At 37.3% G+C, this 26,597-nt stretch overlaps 2 protein-coding genes across 7 annotated transcripts in view; one reads left to right on the forward strand and one right to left on the reverse strand.

Moving 5' to 3' along the window:
* Positions 1–17,583, reverse strand: part of DRAM2 (DNA-damage regulated autophagy modulator 2) — an 18,804-nt gene extending 1,221 nt beyond the window's left edge. The window contains exons 1-8 of one of the 3 annotated variants that reach the window (XM_012659032.1): positions 17,474–17,583; positions 16,256–16,384; positions 15,120–15,183; positions 11,505–11,649; positions 7,683–7,750; positions 6,189–6,328; positions 1,489–1,666; positions 880–962 (exon numbers count right to left, since the gene is read on the reverse strand). In XM_012659032.1, coding sequence (XP_012514486.1) covers positions 880–962; positions 1,489–1,666; positions 6,189–6,328; positions 7,683–7,750; positions 11,505–11,635 — 600 coding nt within the window. In that variant the 5' untranslated portion in view covers positions 11,636–11,649; positions 15,120–15,183; positions 16,256–16,384; positions 17,474–17,583. Of the gene's footprint in view, positions 1–879; positions 963–1,488; positions 1,667–6,188; positions 6,329–7,682; positions 7,751–11,504; positions 11,650–15,119; positions 15,184–16,255; positions 16,388–17,473 lie in introns of all 3 variants that reach the window. The other 2 variants (XM_012659031.1, XM_012659033.1) reach the window with 2 other exon arrangements.
* Positions 17,584–17,635: 52 nt separating this feature from the next.
* CEPT1 (choline/ethanolamine phosphotransferase 1) overlaps positions 17,636–26,597 on the forward strand; it is a 43,843-nt gene continuing 34,881 nt past the window's right edge. For 3 of the 4 annotated variants that reach the window (XM_012659022.1, XM_012659024.1, XM_012659021.1), the window contains exons 1-2: positions 17,636–17,734; positions 22,774–23,183. In XM_012659022.1, the coding sequence (XP_012514476.1) occupies positions 22,845–23,183 (339 nt within the window). In that variant the 5' untranslated portion in view covers positions 17,636–17,734; positions 22,774–22,844. Of the gene's footprint in view, positions 17,735–22,039; positions 22,056–22,773; positions 23,184–26,597 lie in introns of those variants that run through there. The other variant, XM_012659023.1, reaches the window with a different exon arrangement.

Here is a 26,597-nt window from a genome sequence, read left to right on the forward strand (position 1 = left end):
TTTTATTTCAACCCTTGATTTATTGAACATATCTGGAGAATTAAAGAGGAGACATTAGTAAGTCCTCTTAAATGATATTACCTATCTTTGTTCCACATAGAGCAAATAAAATTTCCACTTAAATAACACAGAACAAGAGTGTTTCTAGTCTATAATCAAGGAGTTATGACTGCCTTTCCCAACACCATAAGATTCATAAAATGCCACTAGGAAAAGTTTAACAATGCTCAGGATAAACTTAGTAAGTGCTATTTTTAGAGTATTAAGTAATACATGGGTTATAATTAGGAGAATTTAGTAAATTATTTCATTCATTTTCATTTTCACATGTCCTATTCAGGTCTAATTCTTACAAAATAACTTAAAATAAAATGCTATTGAGTGGTTTGTGAAAACAGATGAACTCATTTTTATTATCTGTTAACATTTAATATACGTCCCTCCTCTTATTCTCAGGATCAAAGATGCTATCTCCATGCAAATATCTCCTATATTGGAACCCAAATGCAGAGTCCATAATATATTTCCAGATAAAAGTAGGAGAAGACATCTTTTCAATTCAGAAAACAAGTATTCTAAAAACAAAAGCTCTCAGTTTGGTACATTCTATACTATACCCACATTTAGAGGAGTCAATTTCTGAGAAAACCCTTTGCCATCACAACTCTCTTCACGTCTTAAAAATATCCACAGATCACAGGTGACAGGAGAATATGGATGGTTCTACATAAACTCTACTATACCTAGAAAATAATCCTAATATGTAACTGATTATACTACTAAAACAGTTTGTGAGTGATAAAATGAAAAATACATCAAAATCAATGAAAATAGCAATCCTTAATATAAAACTAAGTTTTATAGACTCTAAATTCTTACTTTGTCTTCAGGGTTCCAATGGAGTTTCTGTACTAAATCAGCCCCAAAATTGCCACTGTACAAAACTGATGAGCAAGTCAGCACTATAAAAAAATAAGTCAAGGAAGAATCTCAGAGAAGGTCTGTAAGTTTAAATTAGATTCAAAACAAAAATTACTTTAATGGCCCAAAAGGATTACTCGTGCATTTATTGCCAAGGTCCAAACTCATTTTCTTGAAGACTCAATGTTATATAGCAATAGTATTACAAAACTAAAAATGTGCCCAGAAGATCACTACAAAATGGTTCTCATAGACAATTCCCTCCTTTGCTCAGAAAATTAGCTGTTCAATCATAAACTTCCACTAGATAATTGTTCCTAGGGAGGGCATTTACTCTTATACTTCTTTGAAGTGAGAATGATCAGGCTAAACATTATCTGCTCCTGGCTCAATTACTAAGGTCCTACGTACAATCTGAATTTCATGTTTCAAACCCTTTAAGGTAGGGTTATGAACCTAAGAATCTCTCCTACAAATAAAACTGCATAAAATGTGCCAATAATGTTCACTTAAACTGTGTTATTCAATTCCTTCCCAAGCATAGCCACATTTTACAGTGAAGGATACTGCTAAATGCACTTACTCCACACCAGATAACCAGCAGTAGTCTGATCCAGAAGACTTGCTTGCCATGAATTTTGGGCTGCATTTGGTAGGAAAGGATGGTCTGAATAAACATATATAATGAGCCCATACCAAAAGTGAGCACGGCTCCACTTACATGTGCAACAAAAAGTGTTGTTTTCTAAGAGGCAGAAGAAGAAATAAGTCAATAAAAGAAACTCAGAACACAGTGGCAATATAATATTTAAAAGCACAAACCAGAGATTTCAATAGGACATTCACTGAGTAGAGAAGCTCTGTAGATTCTACAAATTACTTCCTGAAGTAATTTTCTCTCACATTACTGAGCATAAACCTGAGGATTATAGTAATACCAAACTGTTTCATATGCCGCCATTGAAAATATGACAGTAATCATTTATTCTTTTACTCATTTAATAATATGTTTATTGGGTGCCTATTAGGTGCCAGGCACTGCTCTGTCTTCAGATACATTAGTGAATAAAGCAGACAAAAATCCAGCCCTCACAGAATTTAGTGAAGGTACACAAACAATAAATAATAAACTTTAGAAATAAGGAAATTCCACAGTATGTTAGATGGTGATAGGGTTATAGAAAAAGTACAGTGGCAAGGCAAGGAAGATTAGGATGGCCTGGAATACTGGGAATAGGGAGTTTCAATTTAAATCCAATCTAAATTTAAATAAAATTAATATTTAAAAATAGCTAGAAGAGAATAATTTGAATATCTCTAGCATAAAGAAAAGACAAATATTTAAGGTGATAAATATCCCATTACATTGATTTGATCTTTACAAATTACCCCCACAATATGTGTATCTATTATGCATCAAAAGATAAAATTAAAAAAAAAAAGTAAAAATACATCCCTTAACAAAACAAAGACAAACAAGAGAAATTACATAGGTTATCAGTGGTCAGAAGCAAATCTTTGATATAGAATTTACATATTACATATTGATTGATCTGTAATCTTTACTTAAAAGCAGTAAGTTAAACTTAGGAACTAATCTGCTTACTTATCCTTAACCCTTTCAAAGTCTCCTTGAGGACAAATTTTCTAGGAAGGGAGAATGCCACATGACAACACAGGCATAAATTATAGACTTACGCTGCCACAAACCAAGGAACACCAAGGATTACCGGCAACTGCCAGAAGCTAGAAACAGATTCTTCCTCTGAGTCCCCAAGAGAGAACCAACCCTACCAACACTGTGATTTCAGACTTCTGGCCTCCTGAACTTTTGAAGAATACATTTCTGCTGTGTTAAGCTACCCAGTCTGTGGTATTTTGCTACAGCATCCCTAGGAAACCAATACAGATTTCTGGTTACAAATCCCTTCCAAGTCTCCTTAAAGATAAATTTTCTAGGGAGGAAAAAATTCCTCTAAGTGGACACTGAGGACATTTACCATGTATTTGTTTTGTTGAACACTACATACACACTTGTTTTTAAAGAAATTCTATTTATATTTTTCAAGTTAGATTTTTCAAATACCACATTATAATGGTTATTAGGCATTTCTTTAAATGCAAAGACAGAATTTTTTCCAATCCTGCTTAGTCCCTTTAACCTCTCTTAAGTTCCTAAATAATCAACAAGAGCATGTTTGTGCTAAGCACTATGCTAGGTGCTGCAGATACACTGGTGAACAAAACTATGGTGCTTATAATTAATGGAGAAATATATCAACTAAAAAAAAATCAAAATATAAATTTAAACAACCCTGGATATAAAATTAGACTGCAGTAAGAGCTATGAAGAATCAGTTTTTGGAGGCTTGGAGAACACAAAAAAGAAAACGAAATATACTGTAGCAAGAGCTGACAGAAAAGACTTCCCTGAGAAAGTATGCTCTGTGCTGAGATCTTTTATGTTTCTTTTTTTTATTTTATTTCAGCATATTATGGGGGTACAGATGCTTAGGTTACGTATGTGTGCTGAGATCTTAAAGATGCCTAAGTTTATACAGGCTTCAGGGTCATGGCATACCAAACAGAGGAAACAGCATATAAAAAGGAGTTAAAAAGCCTCTTACGTAAGGAACAGAAAAAGGCCAGTGCTATATACAATGGAGACATTAAGAAGGGGAATGATGCAGAACGAGACTGGAGAGGTAGACAGGAGCCCAATCATACAAAATCTTTGAGTTGATTAGGTGGTTTAGCAGTTTATCAAATTATTTTTTTCCTCTCTTGATTGTATCCCTTTCAAGCAATTTTGGAACCTACTGAACTTTAAGCAAGGGTACAGGGAAACAAAGTGAGATGTATATACATTTCCAAAAGACCATTTTGGCTCCAGTCTGAAGAAATGATTAAAGGATTATAAGAGTGAATGCAGAGGAAACATTGAGGAGGCTACGGCAGTAGATTAGATGAGAAATGATGAAATCTACATCGGTAGAGAAAACAAGAGTAGGCAGGGAAGTAAATATGGAAAAGGAGAGAAGTAGATGTATTCAAGAGATATTCAAGAGGTAAAACCAGTAAGTTCCTATTCCATTTAAATCACAGTGCTAACCTCTCTTCCAAGCCAAGATCTGTAAGGGCAAACCATTTATAATCTCTTTTGTGTACAATTTTTCCTGTGTAAATCAACTGGAATTTGTCTCTCTAAAAGAAAACAGGGAAGAGGAGCTGGCAATGCACTCACCACTTTAAATAAGCAGTGAAAGTTTACATTAGAAAGGAAGAGTCATAAAGGTCTGCTTATAAACAGGGCCTAGAGATGAAGCCATCACTGAAAGATGAAGAGGACATCCAAAGTTGCATGAAGAAATGTAATCAAGAGAGAAAAAGTAATTTCATTCAAAATTACAAGGCCAAAGGGGCTCCTGTGGTAAAGATAAATTAGAATGAAAGCTGAAAACAAAACAACGAAGAAAGTATATAAGCTGTCTTAAGTGAATGAGATAAGGTGGAAAGGCAGCTTGTGTGGGTGCTATGGGGAGCTATTGGAATTTACTGGGTTGTGCAAACAAATATTTGAGATTCGTTTTTACCATATGGGTGATGATACTGTTAAACTGATCAAGAGAAAACTGGAGCAAAGAATCACTATCCATAAACTGAAAATTCCCCAAAACATTTTTAACACTGAGCTACAGAAGCTTATCAGGAAAGGCAGGATCCTATTTGTGGCATCGACAGCTAGCTAGCTGTCCACCAAAATAGTTGTTTTCCTTCCATAGCACAGAGTTGCTCCTGGGAACTAATGCCCCACAAAACGACATTTTTTTTCCAGGGCTCCAGCCTGCCTGCACTCTCCCCCCACCCGCTGCCATGCCCCCGCATCTGGCAAATGAATGACAGTGGAATGATCTGAGTCCCTGTGGAGTGACAAAAATTCTCTCCTTAACCAACTCTACTCAGGTTCCTCTGAACTCTTTTCTCCACTAGGCCATGACTTCTGGGTTTCTGTGTTCGTCTCTGCATTGTTCAATTTTAGCAAGACTCCTATTAAGTCAGTTTAGCCAAAATTCCTGTCCTCAATATCTCATCACCTTCAATATCTGGGTTCCTCAACCTCCACCATCCCCTAGGTGATGTCTTTTCATCCTGGCCTTTCTTCTAGCAAGAATCCTGTTAGGTCAGGGCTATAGTTTGGATGTTTGCCCCCTTCAAATACCATGTTGAAATTCGATCCCCAATTTTGGAGGTGGGGGCCTGATGACAGGCGTCTGGGTCACAGAGGTGGCTCTCTCATGATTAGATTAGAAGGGGTGGAGGGGTACGAGTTCTCGCTCTATTAGTTCTTGTGAGAGCTGGTTGTTCAAAAGAGCCTGGCACTTCCCTGCTTGCTCTCTTGCTTCCTCTTTCGCCATGTGATCTCTGTACACACTGGCTCCCCTTCACCTCCTGCCATGAGAGCAAGCAGTCTGAAGCCCTCACCAGAAAAAGATGCTGCTTTCATGCTTCTTGTACAGCCTACAGAACCATGAGCCAAATAAAACTTTTCTTTATAAATTACCCAGCCTCGGGTATTCCTTTATAGCAACACAAATGAACGAAGACAATCACCTTAGGCAGAATCCCTCACTACCATTACCCCTAATGTTTCCAGACTAGTAATTTACCATACACTAACCCCTGCCCTGCTCCTTAGCTATAAATTCCCACTTAGCCCAATCTATCTCCCCTACTGCTCTCTGTGCAGAGTTTACAAATATTTGGTGAAGGCTGACTGCTACTTTAAGTATTTAACATTATTTCTCCTTGGGAAAAAGCTAGAAGAGCTACAGATCTTCCCTTTATCTACTCATATACAAGGACAGGCACCTAGGAATGCAGGCAATCAATCATCTAAACAAGTAGATAAAATAGGTAAATAATTGTACCTTGTTAGTCATATTAAAAACAAAGCAATTGTTTAAATCTGCAATCGTGTCACTTATAATTTATACCAATTCTGTTTGGTCTTGAAGTAATCTCCAACTAATAAGTCTAATAAATGTCCTATGGATCTTAAAAAAAGATTGTTTAAATTATTAAATATGAATTTTTCTAATTGTGAATATGGCTATTTCTAAAAGGGTCAAATAATTTAAAGGACATGAACTCTATTTTGTTAAGGTAAAGAAACAATAACAGCATATAACTGAATGTTTCCGGTTTCTTTTTTAATATGTATATTTATGTACTTCAGGAAAATACCTATGCTGGGCTAAAACACAAACCTGGAAGTTTGCCACAATAGAAAGTCCTAAACAACTCAGTATTCCAAGTACAAGGCCAGCCTTGTTTAATTTGATGATATGGTTCTCTTCAGGATTCAGAGCATGAACTTGCTTATAACGAACATAAATGGTAGCAATGCCTGGGAAGAGATAATCCGAAAAACAACAAGGTAATAAATAACCAAGAAATAAAGATGATGACGAAGAGTTCACAAAAGTCATTGCTGGAATTTTCCTTTTAAAATTAATCTTAGAGAAGAAAAAACAGCTGTAGGTTTTCTTGTTTTTGTTTTTTTATAGAGATGGGGGTCTTGCTATGTTGCCCAGGCTAGATTCAAACTCCTGGGCTAAACCGATCTTCCTGCTTCAGACTTTTGAGTAGCTGGGATTTACTGTAGATTTTTTTAAAAAATCTTAAGATTGTATTATGGCACTGCTAATGTCTCCACATGACTGTGCAAATCATTTGTTTTCCATGGGTCTCATATTTACAAATATTTAGGATAAAACTTATATCTTAAGTTTAATGTCTTCTGAAAATTTCTAATGACAAGAGTTATACGAAACACAAAGCATTTTTACGATAAGCACCAAATCAAAAGTAAGTAGTTCTAGAATATGGATGGGCATGGGAAAACCAAAAACAAACCAAAAGTTTATTTGCCTCACTTTCATATCATTTTATTTCAAATTACAACTTAGCTCAATCAGATATAGTAGCCAATTATAAAGAAAAAAAACCCACTTTACCATATCTGTTAGTCAAGAATAGGCCAAATTGAATTTTCTATTGCAGAAATATCGCCAAAGAACTCAGCAGTGTAGAAAACATAATGAAGATATGCTTTTGTAGACAGGTTTCTGAACAGTTTGGTCACAAAGACGAATTTCTGTAAATTGAATCATCTTCCTTTCTATTTTTGACCCAAGCAAATAATATCACATGGAAGAATGCAAATATTTAAAACAATCACACTTGATAGAAAAAATATTATTTTAGTAAATCATTAATAAAAATTTGGTTCAAAATAAACAAACAGCAATGTAAAATACCATAGTAGCAACTTTATCCATTGGCATTATCATATCGCTCAAATATCAAAACATGGTTCCATCTCTATTCTACGACATCTAAACTGTTTATTCCAAAGGGATTTAGGTGGGGTTAGTTGTGGTCAATTGTGTCTACAACCGTTTGTCCCCTACTGGTTGCTTAAGAAGTCCACTTAAGGCCTCAAGGAATATTTGGTTATACTTAACTTCCATTTGAATCAGTAGTCAAATAGCTCTCTATTTTTTTTAAAGATTTCCATAATTTAGCATTTCTAGAAGTGTTTTTCTTTTAAAAGGAGCATAATGCAGATCGATAATTTACCGATAACATTTCCTCAAGTATAACTAGAAAGTAAAACAAGTAAAACAATAGTGTTTAAAGAAAATACAGTTGCAATTTAGCTATTAACTTTCATTGTTAAAACCACTGTCATTACTTACATAAAACTGCAGCGATATTTAGCATTGCACCAAACAAGCATTTTTCTGGAGCTACTGTACCAGTGTCACTGAAAGAAAAAAAAGGAGATATATGGATTTCTCACATTAGATATACCCATGTATTTCTTCTAAGGGATAAGAAGTAACAGGAGTTACTTCAAACCCTTTATCTTTTGTAAGTACATGAGCTCAACTCTTATATCACTTTATAAGGAGAACATGACAATTTGAGCTCACAAATATTTGCCTACTTCACTTTCTATTCACACCATTTAAGATTATTTCTTTTCCATACAATAGAAATCAATATAAATTAATTTTAAAAAGCTATCCTTGGTATGTTAAGACTGTGTTATTTACTTACCATCAATCAGGCAGGTAAGTTTATCTGTCCCACCAGAATATCCCCTAAACACCAAAGGCCCTTTCATAACTCTTTCTGTACCTGTTGTTGACTCTAATTCAATTAATATCTTTTCATCTACTGATCAATCTAAAAAATATTTACCAAGCACTTACCATGTGTCAGACACCATTTCAGGGATAGGAATATAGTGGTAAATAAAACAGAAAAAGCCCCTGCCCTCAGGTAGCTTCCACTCAAGACCAGCTTTGAGCCCTCTCCTCTCTACAGCCTTGGGCACCTCCTCTAGCAGATAGTGAGTCACATAGCGCACTGTCCAGACTTTTATTAAAATCACTTACTACATACACTGCATTGCAATGTATCTGTTTATATGTCTTTCTTCCATGGTAATATGGAATACACAGATCCAGATTCGAAAAATCTCCATTTTTTTGCAAGACCTTAAGTACAGTTTTTTATCTCCCTGAGACTGTTTCTTCATCTGTAACATGGGGCTATTCATTCCCTCCCAGCCTCATCAGATCAATACAAAGATGAAATAAAATGTGGTAATGTATGTTAAGTAGTTAGCATAGTAGCAGGCTCATGGGAGACAGCCATTAAATATGAGTTATTTTCTCTTCCCTCAAACTACTATAAAGATTAAAGAGACAAAGTCTTTGGCCTTGAATTGAAGCCCTGTAGGAAAGAGAGAATCAGGATCTCAACAGTGCCAATGGAATGGGAATAAAAAAGAAATAGAAAGTCATGTCTGAAAAGGAATCAGTAAAATTTGTGAACATTTGGATTAGGGGAGTTAGGAAAAGGAAAGTATCAAACACGAATTGTAAGGATTGGTCCTTCCAACTTTAGAATTCCATGAGTTTTTCTCTTAAAAAATAAAAATCCGCAGTGAAAATGGAGAAACAAAAAATAATGTATTTGTAAAGAAACAATTATAAAATAATAAAATGTAATTTTACACACAAAAGATTTTGTTACTCTTTGATAATCTTCAGGAATTGGGGAATAGAGAGGTTTTTTTTGTTAATTCTACCTTTCAAATTTTCTACAATGTATATGATATGTATTGTTCTTAGAAAACAAAATGCATAATTTAAATAGTTATATTCCAAATGATGCTCCTGTTTTGGATTACCCCATAAGTAAACAAATGCATGCATTTCCAAGAGGGTTGGCTAAGGGTGTTCCTTCTTTTGGCAGAGGAACAGAATGACATTAAGTAGCCAAAAACGAAAACAGCCGTGCCAAGACCTCATTAGGTCAGTGCTGCACCCCAGTGGTCACCAAACCATTTTGATTGCACACCATCACAAAAACAGTCTGACCACGTAACTGCAAAATATATGTACTTATTATATTATTGTTCCGCATTAAACTCTAGTAAAGTTTAAATATTTTTAGATTAAAAACATACATTGTTGTTATAATATTTTCTTCCCATACCCCAGTGGGTGGCACCCCACTACTTGAACCAACTAAGAGAACACGTGAAGCTCACTTACAGTGAAGTTTCTTTTGAAATGAAATTTACATTTGGTTACATCCTTTGGGGCTATAATAACTAAACCTTTCGGATAGCATCTATGAATTGAAAGGAAATTTGCAGAGTATCCAGCTTAACTTAATCATTCTGCGGACGAAGGAAATGAACCTAAGAAAAATAAAAATAAGTACTAGAGTTTAACATATATTGGAATGTTGGAGAAAGACCGACCCCAGGGTAATACTAAGTTCATTAGCAGAAAAATAGAAAAGCAGAAGGAAAGGGACGGAAAAGGAAGTGACTAGGGCACTATTAAGAAAATCACATGCAGTACCATCAGGGAACTGAAACTCTGAAAAAGAACTCAGTGGCCTCTCAAATTACAGTCGTCCCTTGGTATGGGTGGGGGACTGGCTCTAGGACCCCCCTTAGATATCAAAATCCAGGGATGCTCAAGTCCCATACATAAAACAGCACAGTATTTGCACATAACTTATGAACATCCTGTCATATACTTCAAATCACCTCTGGATGACCTAATAGGATACCTACACACCACTTCACTGGTGTGGATTCAATGCAGTACTTGGCAGATGGCAAATTCAAGTTTTGCATTTTGGAACTTTATGGAATTTTCTTTTCCAGGATATTTTCGATCTGTGATCACTTGAATGTGTGGATGTGGAACCTACGGAGGGCTGACTGTAATAAAACTGTACTAAAACCTCTTTAAAAGGAAAGCAGACAAGTTCTAAGAAGAAAAAAAAAACATTATGAAGGACCCTCATCAATCTTAAATATGTATTTTCTCCTGGAGTTACTGAAAAATGGTCAGGCTCCTTAAGCTACATGTTCCTTTAGCAGAATGTAAAGTTATATATTATGAGATCTTCACTATAGCATTGTTTGTAACAGCCAAAAAAAGAGGGCGGGAGAAGAAATAAGCAATTTATATATCAACACGCTATCATTTTTTATAAATGAAACAAAATGAAAAACCCCAAAAATGTTAAAAGTAAGAAAGGAAGGAGGAAAGAAGGAGAGAGAAAGAGTTTTGTATAAACATAGATAAGACAAAACAAACCAAACTCTGGAAGGAAACCTACCAAACTATGAGTCACTTCTCAGCTGGTGGGGGTCAGGAAGGGACTTTTACTTTTTATTTTTATAATCTTTCTGGTCTTGTTTAAAAATTTGCTGTAATAATTACTTATTGCTTTTGCAATTGAAAAAAAGGGTTAGGGACACAGTATATGCAATTGAGTACCCCTCCTTGTATCATTACTAGTTGGGAGATTTCAAAAATATTATTGATAAATTTTGACACTTAATGTGTCAAATATCTAGGCAGCATGTCATAAAGAGTAAGAGCACAGCCCCTAGTGTCAAATTGCCCAGGTTTAAATCTTGGTTCCAACACTTGCTGAGTTATGTGCCCTTGAGCAAATAACTTAATCTCCCCAGACCTCATTTCTTCCTCTCTCTAATAAGGATAACAGTTCCTACCTCCTATAGTTGCTGTAAGGATTCTATTAAGACACAGAGAATGCTTAGAACATTACCTTGTACATTATAAGTAGATCAATAAATGTTTGTCATTGCTATTATCTTTTCATATTGCTGTTGTTGTTTCCAGTATTTTTGAATTTGAAGGGGAGAATAATTCCAATTCTATCTTCTGAGATAACTTCAAGTCCTTATTTGGGACACAAGATATTAAGGAATCACAATTCACTAACCAATTCACTAACTGAATCTTATCCTGCTGTCTCTACATCAGTCTATCACACAGAAAAAGCCAAATTCAAGTTCCTTTTTATGTTCCCTCTATTGTTGTAATGCCAATGTAAAATTTGATTTCTAAAAGGTTGACATTAAATGTTGGTTTCACATAAAAAGGTTAACATTAAATGTTAAAATAAGAATGAGACATAAAGATTCTTCCATACAAAGAATATATTCCACTGACCTGATGTAAGGCAAAGCAGGGTCTACATGGTGGAGTGTTACTGCAGTAATGTACGAAAATATGAAAGCAGCAGATGTCCAAATTACAAGAGCTGAAGGAAGGAAACTGAGGCCTTGCTGAAACCACCACATTTCCAACAGATCTTCTGAAGTAAAAAAAATAAATTCGAAAAGATAATTCACAGGGTTTCCTCCATCCTACTTTAGCTGTCCACGCCCACAACCTTGTACTTACCACACTGAGCTGCTCCACTTTTCAAATCATCCCTACAACATCCCCCGACACCTGCTCTTCTTCCCTTTCTCAGTGATTGGAACCAAGATTCATCCACTTGACGTAGCCAGAAACTTTCTTTCTGTCCCACATTCCCACACATAATCAAGTACTGTTTATTCTACCTCCTAAATTTTTATCAGATCTACCCCTTCTCTCCATCTTCACTGCCACTACTCTACCTAAACCACCAACACTCTTGGCTAGATTATAATAACTTCCTAAGGAGTCCTTGTGATATTGTGAAATATATATTTATTTGTTCTTTCTTCATCCCACTTCTAGGCAAAAAGTTCTCAAAACCTTTGGAATTTGCAGTGATAGGAGTGTCTTTTATATGCTAATGAGATGACTGGGGGCTTGTAGCCCCTAGGTAGCTTCAGGTGGGAGCCAGTTGCAGGAAAGACCAAGGCACGATTAGAGGGTTGGGACTTTTAGCCCCACCCCATCCCCCAAACTCTGGGGAGGGGCGAGGGGGATGAAGGTTAAGTTGATCACCAATGATTTAATCAACCATGCCCACCTAATAAGGCTTCCATAAAAACCCAAAAGGACTGGGTTTAGAGAGCTTCCAGATAGCTAAACATATGGAGGTTCCTGAAGGGTGGCATACCTGCAGAGGGTGAAGCTCTGTACTCCCTCCCACATGCCTTGCCCTATGCATCTCTTTGTCTGTATTCTTTGCAATAAACTGGTAAATGTGTTTCCCTGAGTTCTGTGAGCCACTCTAGCAAATTAATTGAACCCAAGGAGGAGGTAATGAGAACCCTATTTTATTATAGCTGGTCAGCACAGGTAAGACCACCTGGGGTGCATGATTGGCATCTGAGGTGAGGGACGGTCTTGTGGGACTGAGCCCTCAACCTGTCTGACACTCTCTCCAAATGGATATTGTCAGAATTAAATTGAATTAAAGAATATCCATCTGCTTTCTGTTGCAGAAATGATTTGATTGATTGCTGGTGGTGTCAACAGAAAAGAAGCCAAACTCTATAAAATAATTTAAAGAGGTTTATTCTGAGCCAAATTTGAGGACCATGGCCTGGAGCCATGCCCAAGAAGCCTTGAGCAAGCAGACTCACTGTGGTTGGGTTACAGTTTCGTTTTATACATTTCAGGGACACAGGAATTAGAGGAAAAGTCACAAATCAACATGTGGAAGGCATACATTGGTTTGGCCCGAAAAGGTGGGACATCTCAAAGCGGGGGCTTACAAGTTATAGGTGGGTTTAGGGATTCTTTAGCTGACAATTGGCTGAAAGTGTTAGGCTTTATCAAAAAGACCAGGAGTCAGAGGAAAGGAGTTAAGATAAAGGTCTTCTATCTTTCATGTGATGCTATACCACAATTAGGTTGGGAATAAATGACATTATAGTGGGTTAACAAGACCTGTTTAGTGAGATTTTTACCATTTGTAGGCATTACTCTCCAAGACCCCTTAGAAGGGAATTTAGTCTTCGGTAGGAAGAAATCCCCACACGCTTCTTGGTGACTACAGAAGTATTCCGCATTGATTATTGAGTGAGAGAATAGGAAAAACACTTTGGTTTTTCCTACATTACCCAGTCCTCCTTCAGGCTTGACCACAACCAATCTATTATAGATTCTACTCTAAAACCAAAGTGATCCTTCTAATTTTAAAATATCCACTCTGACTACCTAATGCACCTATAAAGAATCCTTCAATGGCTTCCCCTGTGCCCTTACAAATTGTCTTTCCTCCTTAACATAAGGTCTTTGCATTATATCTCTACTTAACTTTCTATACTCATTCCTGGCCACTCTTTGCTACCAATTCCTTACTCTAGCCACCATCAATGCAAAAGCAAACATTGTTTACTATGCCTTAGCAACATCTACTAAACACTTTAAATATATGATCTCATTTACTCTCCTCAACACAATTGGGGGTTAAGAGAATTGTCCAAGATCACAGAGCTGGACCCTGGTAGAGAAGAAGCATCTTACAGTGTGATAATCTAAAAAATATTTAATATTTCCCATGAAATTTATAAATACTTACCGCTTCCTCATCCCAGACTGAACTTCCAAAGAATGAAATCTCAGCCATTTTTGACTTGTATTTGTCATTTACTCTGGTCATCTGACTTGTTGCTAAATATGTATATTTACATATTGCTACATAGGTTTTTACTTTATCCCTAACGTCACCATTATAGGGTTGATTTAATTTCCTGACTGAATTATCATAATCTCCTCCTTTCTATTCTTTTTTCCTTGTCAGTCCTTAACAGTCCATCCACATTTTTTTCCTTCATTTATTTAGTTAATTATGACAATTCCTTGCCAAAATCCTATAGGTGCTTTCCCCAGCATAAGCTTCTGAGACAATAATTTTCAATTTGTATACATTTTGAATCACTTTTAAAATGTTTAGTTTTTCATCTTTCGTCTCTTTAAATGTTATTTTGTTCCTGATAATTCCTATCTAAAGTTCTTAGGAGTCTATGTTGTTCAGCTGACTCTTGCACATATACTTTATAGTTTTTGACTGTGAGCTTGTGTGTGGATGATCTGAAAATCTGGGAGTATTCTAAAAGTCTTAAATTAGGGTGAATCATTAGGAAAGGGTATTTGTTTTTGCCAGGTACTCTGGCACATTACCAACCTGGGCCAACTTTCTGTTATTTTCTTGGCTTCCAGCTTTTTAGACCATGTAGACATATAAATTCGAACCTTGTATCTGAGTGATGGTAGACTCTATAGTTTTTAAGTTTTCAGGTGGTATCTTTATTCCCCACCTGAAGCTGTGGTGAAAATGAACAAATTTCTTTGTGATTTCCCTTTGCTAGGGGGAAGATATTTTTCTGGCCCACTTTTCATTGAGTGTGTGGACTTTTGTAGGTTCTAGCTGAATTTGGGGGGAGATGGTTCTCCAAGGCTATAAGTTGTACACTTTCAAGTGGAAATATTTGCATTACATTCTATGAAAATGTCACCCCCTGAAACACAGGCACCATTTACACCAACTACTATGGAACGGTGCCTGTTGAAGTTGTGTACCTAGGATCTCACAGGGGTATGAAGTCAATCCTTCCACCTTGGGTAGGAAGCAGGGGGAGTCTATCAGCAGTCCCTAGTTGTGCTTTATTTCTGCTATTAGCCAAATGCCCCGAAAGGAGGGACTGCTACTTTACTACCATGGTTTCAGCTCTCTTGACTTTTTAGCATAATAAATGGTAGCTTTTAGTATTGTCTGTTAAGTGGTCTAAAATAATACCTGCTTCATAGAGGTTTATTCAAGAACTAAGTAAGATACATAATGTACTATCATAGACAATAAATATTTGTTCTTCTTTTAGAATGTGAAAGAAAAATTACCTGTTTTACAAATTCACAAACTGTCAGTCTTCAGATCTACCCAAATCTGCACCTTTTATAAATCCTAAAATCAACATACAAAGAAAATAAGAGGTTGCTCTTTCAATGCATAGAATTTTAAACATGTGCAATTTCAAGTCAACACATCGATATTGTTCATGGGCAGAACACTAGGCTACATAGCATTATTAATAGGTTATTTTTCTTTAAAAAGCTGATATTTGGGCACTACAAGGATTTGGTGAACTATTCACAGCTCTTAGTGGCAGCCCTTAGAAAAGAAAAAATAAATTTAAAAAAACGAAAAAAATAAAAAGTTGACACTTGACTTTTTATAATGATGTCCCATCTGGAATTAAATAATGTTTTAATTCTAGGATATCCATTTTCTTATCCTTTTTCACATCAGACACCTTTCACTGGCCTCAGAAAGGATAAAATAAAAGGAAAAATGCTGGGTTTCCTCCCATAAAAAGAGAGACAAAATAAGGAAAGAATGATAGCTTACTATCAAGCAAAATAAAGCACTCACTAGTCCATGTGATACAATGGAAAGATAGCTGTGAGATCAGATTGAAATAAGTGCAAATACTACCTTTACCACTTCCCAGCTGTATGATTTCAAGCAAGTACTTAGCTTCTGAGTTACAGTATTCCAACTTGTAAAACAGCCAAACTCTCAAAGGGAATCGTTGGAATGGAACAGAGTAAGCATACAATAATGATAGCTGATTTATTAACTCTGTACAGTTATAACTAGCAACAGGTATGGGGAGCAACTGCTATGTATGGTTTGAATTCTTTCTATGTAAGAATCATCTTCGATTTGTATCTCCTTAGGCTTTGAGAGTTCTAGTCATTTAAAATGACAATTTAGAGGACAAGTAGGGCTTGAAATGGTTTACTGGGCTGCTAATGACAACTGAGAAATTTAAGCACATGGACTAGATGAGGAATACTACTAACTGCCCATGTATTTTCAGCTTGGACCTGAAAGCATCGAGGTAATTGCCAACCAAGTAAAATTAGAATTTCAATAGTTACTAATTCAAGAAACCTTTTGTAATTGAAAATATACAGGGATAAACTTCACATAGCAGTGAAAGTGTTTAACAAAATGTTCTTGCATTTCTCACCTATCTTCTCTGCTTCCTTTGAGGTTCCATGAATCAAAACTGAAGGTTTTGTTTTTTGTTTTTTCCAACAAATATTTAAATGCCACTGGTAACGAGACAAATTCCTTGTGCTGTCTCCTCTAGTGGTAACTGCTAAAAAACAATAAGAAAGTCAATTCTGGATGTTCCAAGTGAATAGACAGAAAGCCCTAAGCTGCTTTTAGGGTTACACGGAACCATCAAGCCCAAGGCAAAGTATAATAAAAATTATTTTCCTACACTTTAACTAGGCCTCCTGACAAATGTAATATTCTCCTAACAGTTAAATCCTAAAAAGTCTAGAAGATTAAGGAATGTTTTTATAAGTTGGATCAAATATTACATGGAGAGAAATGAGGAGACTCTGATGATGCAACACAAAGTTGCATTTGGGTACTGATTCATAAATTAAAATTTGGGAAAACTGTAGAGATTATTTCTATGGTGTATTTCCAGTGGTTCTGAAATGTATTCTACTGTAAAGCATGGTTGTGAGGATATCCAGGACTGGCAATTTTCTTTCTGTACGGGGCCCAACCCCTGCGATAGAATTTTGAGTAGCTGACTGAGCTCCACGTACACACAAGGTCACCACGGATCTCAATTTCAAACATGGCCCTGACCTCTCCAACCACCAAGGTATCTGAGCCCAGAAGTGACAATAGGAAGGCATACTCAACTGTAGTTTTTGTGGGACTGGGGCAAAGGTTCTCAGTTACTGCTTAAACAAAATCAGAAGAATTAATTAGACAACTGCTTTTATCCAGAGCCGTGAAACACTAAGGCCTTTAAAGATCTCAGCTCCGTTTTGCCTGGGGCCAGGGAAAAATGCAACACAGAGCTTGGCATTAGGCACCGCTCAGGTCAGGCAGAGAGGTGCGACGGCGCGGGGAGAGACCTAGGAGGGGGGCAGAAATGTGGAGCCCGGAGCCTGCACTTACCCCCAACACACCCCACTCCCCAGGTCCCATGAAGCCCGCCCGCGGCTCCCGCCACCAGCTGCCCCTCTCCCGCGCCTTGCACAGCGTAGCCCCTGGGAAGCAGGGTGAGCCACCTCTAGTCTCCCGCGCCCTCCACGCGGGTTGGGGGCTCCAGGCTGCGCCCACTTCCCCGACCCGCCAGATCCCATACTCTGACGCATGCTTCTAGAGCGGGCGAGCTCTCGGCGCCAATCGTTCTCCCCCGCTGCTTTCTGCCTACCTTACCAAGTCGACCCTGCCAGTGCCTGCCGCTACATCGGAAGGCTGCCGGGAGGATGGAGGTAGGGTGGGGTCCGGGGCGCGCTCCCGAGCAGCCAGGCCTGCCCTGGGGCGTGAGCGCGCCCGCGCCGCCGCTCGTTCTGATCCTGTCTCCCTTTACGGCAATCGCGGAAGTGTCGCGAAGGTGCTACTGTCGATCAGAGTCACCTAGTCGGCTGGAGCCGGAGGTGTTATTTCTAGGGGTGTGCTTGTAGGGGTCGGGGTAAGGCTGCGGGGCTCGGTTACAGGGTTGTGAAGGATGTGGTGGGGGGCACTTCTGCATGCTCTGAGACGGGGCAGTAGGCTATAGCTGTGTATGGACTCGCGCGAGGCGAACGCCGTCCTTCTTCCTGGCGCAGGGTGGCCTCGCGCGCGGGGTTGTGGGGAGGACGAGGGGCGGCTGCCGCTCTGGCCCGGTGTGGAGACGCGGGGTGACGGAGCGCCGGCGCGGGAGCCGGGGGACTGTCGTGTGGGAGCCCAGGGTCGGGATGGGGAGCATCGCTGCGATTAACGCTGGGCGGGCCGAGGGCTGGGGGCGCTGCCAACTCGGAACCGACCTTGCCTGTCAGGTCCACACCCTCCTGCCCGGATGCTGCTAAGTGCACAAACCGTGTGGCATCCTGTGCCAGGTTCGCCTTCCCTAAGAATGCGGGGCTGGTGTTTCGTGGCTGGGCCTTGCTTCTTGGTCAGCAACTTTTCTAGAAATTTCAGCCTGTATTGACAAGCTCTGAGATTGCCAGCTAGAGTTTTTTCAGCAGTATTCTTGGAAGGAGAAGGGACAGTTGTGTTGCTAGTGTTTGCTGGTATTCCCAGGATCACTGGATGAATGGGACATCCATTCATTAAACATTTAGCCGTGTTTAACTTTTTTCCTCCAATTCAGTGGTTGGCATTTTTGTGTAATTTTGCCATTTTGCGTCATTGGTATTGAATATATAATTTTGTTTGAAATCTTTTAGTTCATCAGCGAGTCCGTATTAAAATAGTGAGCAAATTCTTAGTTGTCTTTCAACAAATATGAGTGTCTTATCTTGTATGTGGACAAAGAATAAAGATTGAGTTCCTACTCTAGAACTAGAAATGTGTTCGTGTGTATTGTACTGACTGACTTGCAACACAAGGTAGACTGTAATAAGGGGATTTAAAGAATTACTAATTTAGAACGATTGGTGTTCACATAAAATTTGAGATTGATGTGTTCTAAGAGCATTTTGCTGTATATTCTGTGCTGAGAAAAACTAGTTGAAGCCTCTTGTACAATTTGACTTTACAACCTTTCTATTTAAGAAATAAATTAAGTAAATCTGCCTCATATTAAAGCCAATTACACTTTATTGCACAATTTCTTTGTATTTCAGGCTGCAGATTTGTTCTTTAAGCTAAGGGTGCTGGTGATGTTCTTTCTGAGGGTCATGCTGCGCTATTTTTTTTAAGTGACTGGGAAAAATCTATAAAATGCCAAGCTTTTGGTTTTTTTTAGGGGCAGAAAGTTATTTCCTTTTTTAAGGAATGCAAGATTTCACTTCAGCAAAACACTATATCTAAGTCGTACTACACAGTACTGTTTTTGCTTCCAAGTCTGCTGAAAGGGCTTTTGTTTTTGTAAACTTGCTGTATATATCACTTGTTAAATAGTGCTGGACTTAATCCTGTGAGCCTATTAATTTTCTTTTTCTCCTTCTTTTTTCCTTTTTTTCTTTATTCTTTGTAATTTGCCCTGCCTCCCTAATAGTGTCAGCCATGACTATTTTCCTTTAGTAGTGCCATAAAGGTCAGAAAGAGAATTCCCTGTGACAGGACCGTAAATGTACTACTGGATCAGTGCAGATCAAAACTTGGCACCCTTAGACATGGGAGGGATGGAAATTCTGGAATTTCACACAACAGGTTGGATATTGTGTAAGCTTACCTTACGCTCTGCTCAGCAGTTGGAGATTTTTTTTTTTTAATATGATACTTGTCAGATGTTCCCCATGCTGAAGTCCACGCAGGAATAAAGTAGGCAGTATGCCATTGTCCTCAGCTGCTGTAAGTGCAGATGTTCTACATGATAGACTTTTTAAGGCCCACAAATTGTGTATAATTTTAGTAGAAATATTAAATATCCCTAATTATATTTTTGTGCCTTTGTTGGGAATTTTACATAAATACCCATGTGTGCACAGAGAAAATTCTTTGTCAGACCATATGTGTTCCTATCCTTTGACTTACAAAACAGTTTGTTCACAGCATGTTATAATTTAGCTGTTTGCAAGACTTTCCCATTATTGAGCTTCTTGGGGTATGGAATGGTGTATTTCAGTCCTTCTGTTTCCTCAGTATCTAGAATGAACTAAATGTTTATTAAATACTAGATGAGTCATATTTGTTCATTGTTCAGTAAGTACTGATTACCTACTTAATATGATATGAGATTGTGGGAAAAGAATGTTAACAGGACTGGCTTGGCCCCTACACTCATGGAGCATACAGAGCAGTGTGGGGAAAAGACAAAAAAAAAAAAAGTCAAACAAAAAGTTAAAAAATGTGATAAAGGATATGAAGGGAGCAGAGCACCAGAGCCACGTTATAACCGAGGAGGGGAATTTACTGATTACAAGGGGAAAGGTTACAGTAGCTATAGGACTGTGGTCAGTATTATCATAAACTGAATTACAGGTGTTGGGAATTTTATACAGTTTAAAATATTCACTTTTACTGTTACGATTTATGAAAACATCTTCAGTTAACATAATTTTGGCTGTGCTCCAAAATTATAAGTTTCTTATAAGCTCATTGGTTGCTTTACATCACATCAGAATAAAATCTCTTGCCGTGGTCTATAAACCTCTGCATTATTTGACTCTTCAAACTTCATTTTTTCATGCTTTCCATCTGGTTTACTCCTGTGCATCCACAGTGATCTCTCAGGTACCTGAACAAAGTAAGCGAACTCTTTTCTGCATTAGGGCGTGTTCCACTTTTCCTGGACTATTCTTCCTACTGCTCTTAGAATGTCTGGCTCCTCCTTTTCCTCTAAGTTTGGTATAAAAACTACTTCTTCAAAGACTTCAACCACCCTATTTAAAATGCATACCCCAAATATTTCTGGCTCAGAACTTTTTTTTCTTCATAGTACTTATCACAATATGTAGGGCTATTTGCTTGTTTATAAATTTTTAGTTATTCTCCCACAGGGGAGCGGGGACTTTTCTCTCCTGTTCATTCAGATATTGGAACTTGTAGTCTGTTTTCTCATAAAAACTATTATGAATGGTGTCTAAGTTTCTAGGCTAGCTAGCAATAATTTTTTTATTTATTAGCTTTTTTTCTCTTTTTGTTCCTTGTACTGTGGTAAGAAAAGGACATTTTTCTGCTTACCCTTTTGAGCATAGACCTGACTCCATATAAAAATCTCAAATCTCAAAAATAACTTTTGTAATATTTGTACCTCCTTTCCTTATTTCCATCCTACATCTTTTTTTTTCTTTCTCTCCATCTAGTCCTGATCTTCCTATCATAGCCATCTACCTTATCCTACTCCCTTGAGATATGCTTGCTTTTCATTTGTTAAAATTCAGCAACTCCTGTTTTTTCTGAAATGGTTTTAATGGCACTAGCCCCAATCTCAGATATGATGGGTTAAAGGAAGAATGGAACCAGACCTGTGGCAGTGACATCAATCTCTGTGGCTGTTTGTATGTGTTGAAAATAAAGTAGCCATCTGTATGTCAGGGGCTACATGTATCTGAATTTATATTTGCAATATTGTTGCTAATAGCTTTATAGAGACAGTGTTGCCAAACTGAAATGTTGGCAGTGTTGGCAAAGAAAACTCATTGCCTCTTTTCATGTATGAATTATACAATGGCTGCATCTAAAAAGGTTTGTCAAAATGTAGATTTTTCCAAAAGAGAAATAGAAGGTTTAAAATAAATCTAGGTCACAGGGGAAAAAAAACTCAGAAGGAAAGTATCAGTTTATCAAGTAGTCCTGCCAAATGCTCAAACTTAAAACCATTAGGATCAGTTGCTTATAGCTGTATAGTGCCAAAAGCAGGCTAGCATCCTCAGTATATTGTTGGGTTTTTTTCTTACAGTGGGAAGTGGAACACTGTAATAATAAAATACAAATGGAGTTGACTAACCTTTTAATTCTTATTTCGAGTGGAATTCCATAAGAGTTGATTATAGCTTACCAAATATAAAAATGCATCATTCAGTTTGATTATAGAAAATTTGGCTGCTATAAAGCTAAGTATTTTGGTGGTTATCGATCTGTCATTTGATCTCAGGTGATCTTGTTACCAGTTGTTTAACATTATGTAAGCATTGCTTAAAAACAGTTTTAATAAATAGCTTTGTAATACAGTAGTGTGGAAAAATTCTTAGAAAAAAAATTAGCTTTGATTTGGCTTCTTGGTTTGACTATACTACCCAAAGTGATCTACAGATTCAATGCAATTCCTATTAAAATACCAGCATCATTCTTCACAGATGTAGAAAAATTAATTTTACGCTTCGTATGGAACCAGAAAAGACCCCGCATAGCAAAAACAATTCTAGGTAATAAAAACAAAATGGGAGGTATCAATCTACCAGACTTCAAACTCTATTACAAAGCTGTAATATTAAAATGAGCTTGGTACTGGCACAAAAACAGAGCCATTGACCAGTGGAACAGAATTGAGAACCCAGATATAAAACCATCCTCATATAGCCATCTAATCTTTGACAAAGCAGACAAAAACATACACTAGGGAAAAGAATCCTTATACAATAAATGGTGCTGGGAAAACTGGATAGCCACATGTAGCAGACTGAATCTGGATCCACACCTCTCACCCCTCACAAAAATCAACTCATGCTGGGTCACAGATCTAAACCTAAGCAGTGAAACTATTAGAATTCTAGAGGAAGAAGTTGGAAATACTCTTCTAGACATTGGCCTAGGCAAAGAATGAAATATTGAATATTTTTATTTCAGGGCACCTCAGTTAAATTGTGACACTGATGATTCTTAGAGATTTTTGAAATGTTATTCGAGGACATTAACTTGATTATAATTACTATTTTCTGAACCAAATATTGAGATACATGATTGGTAGAGGCTTTGTGTGACACCTTAGGTCATTAGCGACATTGAAATTTTGGAATTTGATATTTATGGGGGATATAAGGAAGAAGTCCTGGGTCTGTATGTGACACCAACATTGTGTTTACACGTCCAGCCTGGCATTGGCTGGGTGTCCCTTTGGCCTGACATATGTATCTTTTTTTTCAGGTAAGCACAAACCACAGAAAGCTACAAAACAAGATAAATTACTGTCTCCAAATATAAGAAAACTAAGATCCATGAGTGGGCATCGGTCAACAAGGAAACGATGTGGAGATTCTCACCCGGAGTCCCCTGTGGGCTTCGGGCATATGAGTACTACAGGGTGTGTATTAAATAAATTGTTTCAATTACCCACACCACCATTGTCAAGACACCAACTAAAGCGATTAGAAGAACACAGATACCAGAGTGCTGGACGGTCCCTGCTTGAGCCCTTAATGCAAGGATACTGGGAATGGCTAGTTGGAAGAGTTCCCTCCTGGATTGCTCCAAATCTCATCACCATCATTGGACTGTCAATAAACATCTGTACAACTATTTTATTAGTCTTCTACTGCCCTACAGCTACAGAGCAGGTAAGAGGAATTTGTTAACACATCTCAATGTTTGTTATATACCAGAAACACTGTAATTTTGGCAGTCATTTTAGCTAAAGATAAAATAGTCTGATAGCTATCAACTATTTTAAAATATCCTATCACACACTGATAAAGCTCCTAAGTACAACCTGCTTTATACACTATTGTTTATTAGAAACCAGAAGCAAGGGTAGATTCTGATCCTAATAGGTAGTTAATGTTAGCAGGGATTAACATGTAAAATGTTTCCTTTTTTTTTTGAGACAGAGTCTCACTATGTTACCTGGGGTAGAGTGCCATGGCGTCATCCTAGCTCACAGCAACCTCAAACTCCTGGGCTCAAGCAGTCCTTCTGCCTCAGCCTCCCGAGTAGCTGGGACTACAGGCATGCGCCACCATGCCCGGCTAATTTTTTCTATACATTTTTAGTTGTCTGATTAATTTCTTTCTATTTTTAGTAGAGACGGGGTCTCGCTCTTGCTCAGGCTTCGAACTCCTGAGCTCAAACAATCCGCCCGCCTCGGCCTCCCAGAGAGCTAGGATTACAGGCGTGAGCCACCGCGCCCGGCCTAAAATGTTTCCTTTAAAGTCACTAATCTCAATTCTTTACAGAAGAGTTTTATCCCATTTATTAAAATGGCTGATTAAGGTCTAAGAAAAATTTAAGATGATCAGAGAGAAAAGCCTGGTATTTGAGATGATATGACTGTAAACCAGTCTTATCAAAAGTGTTTTCCTCTTCATTCCAGTGAGGCTTGTTAAATTTCCCTTTTCTCTTCCTGTAAACATGTGTGGCCGATAGACTTCAGGTATGTTGTTATAATTCTAACAACTGTGGCAAAGGAAGTATAAGAAAAAGTCGATATAATGTATTTCCTCTTCCATATCCTGCTCTGGCTGCCATTAAGAAAGGAAGCATGGTATTGCTTATGCAGACTCTCCCCGCAGGCCTTCTCAGATCCAAGCCTCTCTTCTGCTGTTATCCTCTATTACCCTCTGTACCCATTACTTGAAACCATAACTAGAACTCTTCATCACACTGGGTAAATTGATGTTTATTTCTTTTGTTTTAAAATTTTCTTATCAAATTTGAAGTAAGGTAGTTAGACAGATGAAGGAGAATCAGAAACATTTATTCTGCCTGGATTAATCAGACTCATCAGTCTGAGGTAACCCAAGAAGATAGAAGGTGATCCTCAACTAAAGATGTCAAAATGACTCTGAACTATATCAGACTCTGAACTAAATCATAATGGCTACAACAATCCTTATCTTGATTTAAGCTTGAAGTAATATATATATATTTTTTTAGAAAGTAGCCTTTTCAAATGATTTGTCTTTTGAGATAAAATTACCACCATGCAGTTCGTTATGTCTTTCTGTTTTCATCGATTCATTTGTTTCTACATGTATTTCTTAAAGTGAATAGCTGTTGAGGGTCACAGTTACCCATAAAACATGTGATTCCTTTTATAGGTGCTCATTTTCCTCCACCCTTGAATACCTTTAATTTCTCTTACTATATGAATACAATTCATACAGATTTCATGGATGTATTTCTGATTTTTCCTCATTTTAACTATCTTGCTGTACCTCAATCAGGATACTTAAAAAACAAAAACCAGTGTGGTTGTTTAAATATGTCCTGAGATGATCCTTTATCACATATCTGTTGAGCTGTTTCACCTGGGGCTTACTTGACAACCTAACTGCTATTTCCAGAGGAATTTGGTCCAGATAGCATATATCCTTAGGGATATAATAGAACAGCAAGGAGGTGGCTTGATTCCAGGAGAAGACGAACAGTAGTCCTAAGCTAGTTCTGGGATAGGGATGAGGGAGTGAGAGCAGATTCAAAGGTAGCTCAGCCACTAGTAGTCATTTTTTGAATGCCTCAGTATACCAGGTGCCATGTTCCCCTAACATACTTTTCCTTGGCCTCTGTTCTTAAGTGATTTGGAATTACTAAAGTAACCCTAGAATTAGTCAAACCTTTGGAGAGACTTCTAGAAAGGGAACTACTCTAATCACAGGGAACTTTTCAGAATTGCTGCTGAGAGGAATCAAGGTGGAATATGACTGAGCTGCTGTTTGTTGCTTTTCAGGGGAAGGTAATGTTTGTTCTACAAAGGATACACCTGGATGCATTTATAGCTGCATGGTAGAAATCCTCGTTAGGCTCAGATCAGAATGTATTAAAATAGGTCATGGCTATCTTCCATGATAGGCTCTTATCTCTGTGATCTTCAGTAAGATATGTAAATTCGTTAAGTCACACTTTATCTTTTTAAATCTCATTTTGTGGTATTATGGGGACTAAGTAAGATCACGCATTCAGGGTGCCTAGCATATAATGCTCAAAATGGTAGATGGTTATTGTTTCATTGGTCAAAAAGATTAAGTATATAACTTATTCTTCTTTCCCACGACCCCCCTTCCCATTCCTGATAGCCTCTAATAATACATAATACATGGAGTCACAAATTTATCTAAGTTCTTATTGAATTTCTTATATTTTTTCTGTATCAGCATTTTAGAGTCAAAGAGTTCCATAAATTTTCACTCAGGGAAATTCTCATTGATTATATCTCTAATTCTTTTGGGCCTTATACCAGTGGGTGATTACTAAGTTGCATGTCTCTTTGTACAGTATTATGAACTTAACTTTTCCTATATTTTTTATGTTACGAATTTTTTTGAATGGATCAGAGTTTCAGATATCAGTCTTCCTGGTAGAAAAGAACGTCATTATTGTAATAGTTTCAGCTGAGTTTGTTTCTTAGTAGATAAAAAAGGAAAATTCTTATTTTTCAAATTCTCAAGGTAGAAATATAGACATCTCTCTTTTTATATGCAGTACCAAAATTTCCCCTTACTAAATACTTAGTAACAAACAGGCTCATTACTTCATTAACCGGTAGCTTTGGTTTTAGTATCGTAAGTTAATTTGGAATTTGTCTTACAGCTTCATATATGTTAATATGCTTGAGTTACCCTTGCCAGAGTTCTACCAAATTTAAATGTCTTTTTGAAATATGATCATAAGAGTTTTTTTGTTTAAATCATCATTTGTTTTTGTTTTTCTGTTGCTAGGTTTAATGCTTTTTATTTAACTTACTAAAAAATAACTTTTTAAATATTGTTAGCATAGAAAAATGAAACGAAAATTAAAATGCGTCTTACCTAATCTCACTGCCTAATTAACTTCTATTGACATTTAAAAAGGAAGGGGAAAAAATTACCTAGAAAAATTCAAACAAAGAAAGGTATGAAACAAAAAGTATTTATCATTTCTTTTTTACCTGCCTTCCCTTTCCCAATCCCTTATGACATTCCCTCTCCTCAAATGTAATAATGTTTAATAGATTTTTCTTTTTTTTTTGACAAATCACACCCCTAATCTTATTGAAT

The sequence above is a fragment of the Propithecus coquereli genome, unplaced genomic scaffold, assembly GCF_000956105.1.
Source record: "Propithecus coquereli isolate 6110/MARCELLA unplaced genomic scaffold, Pcoq_1.0 Scaffold595, whole genome shotgun sequence".
In the NCBI taxonomy this organism is placed as follows: Eukaryota; Metazoa; Chordata; class Mammalia; order Primates; family Indriidae; genus Propithecus; species Propithecus coquereli.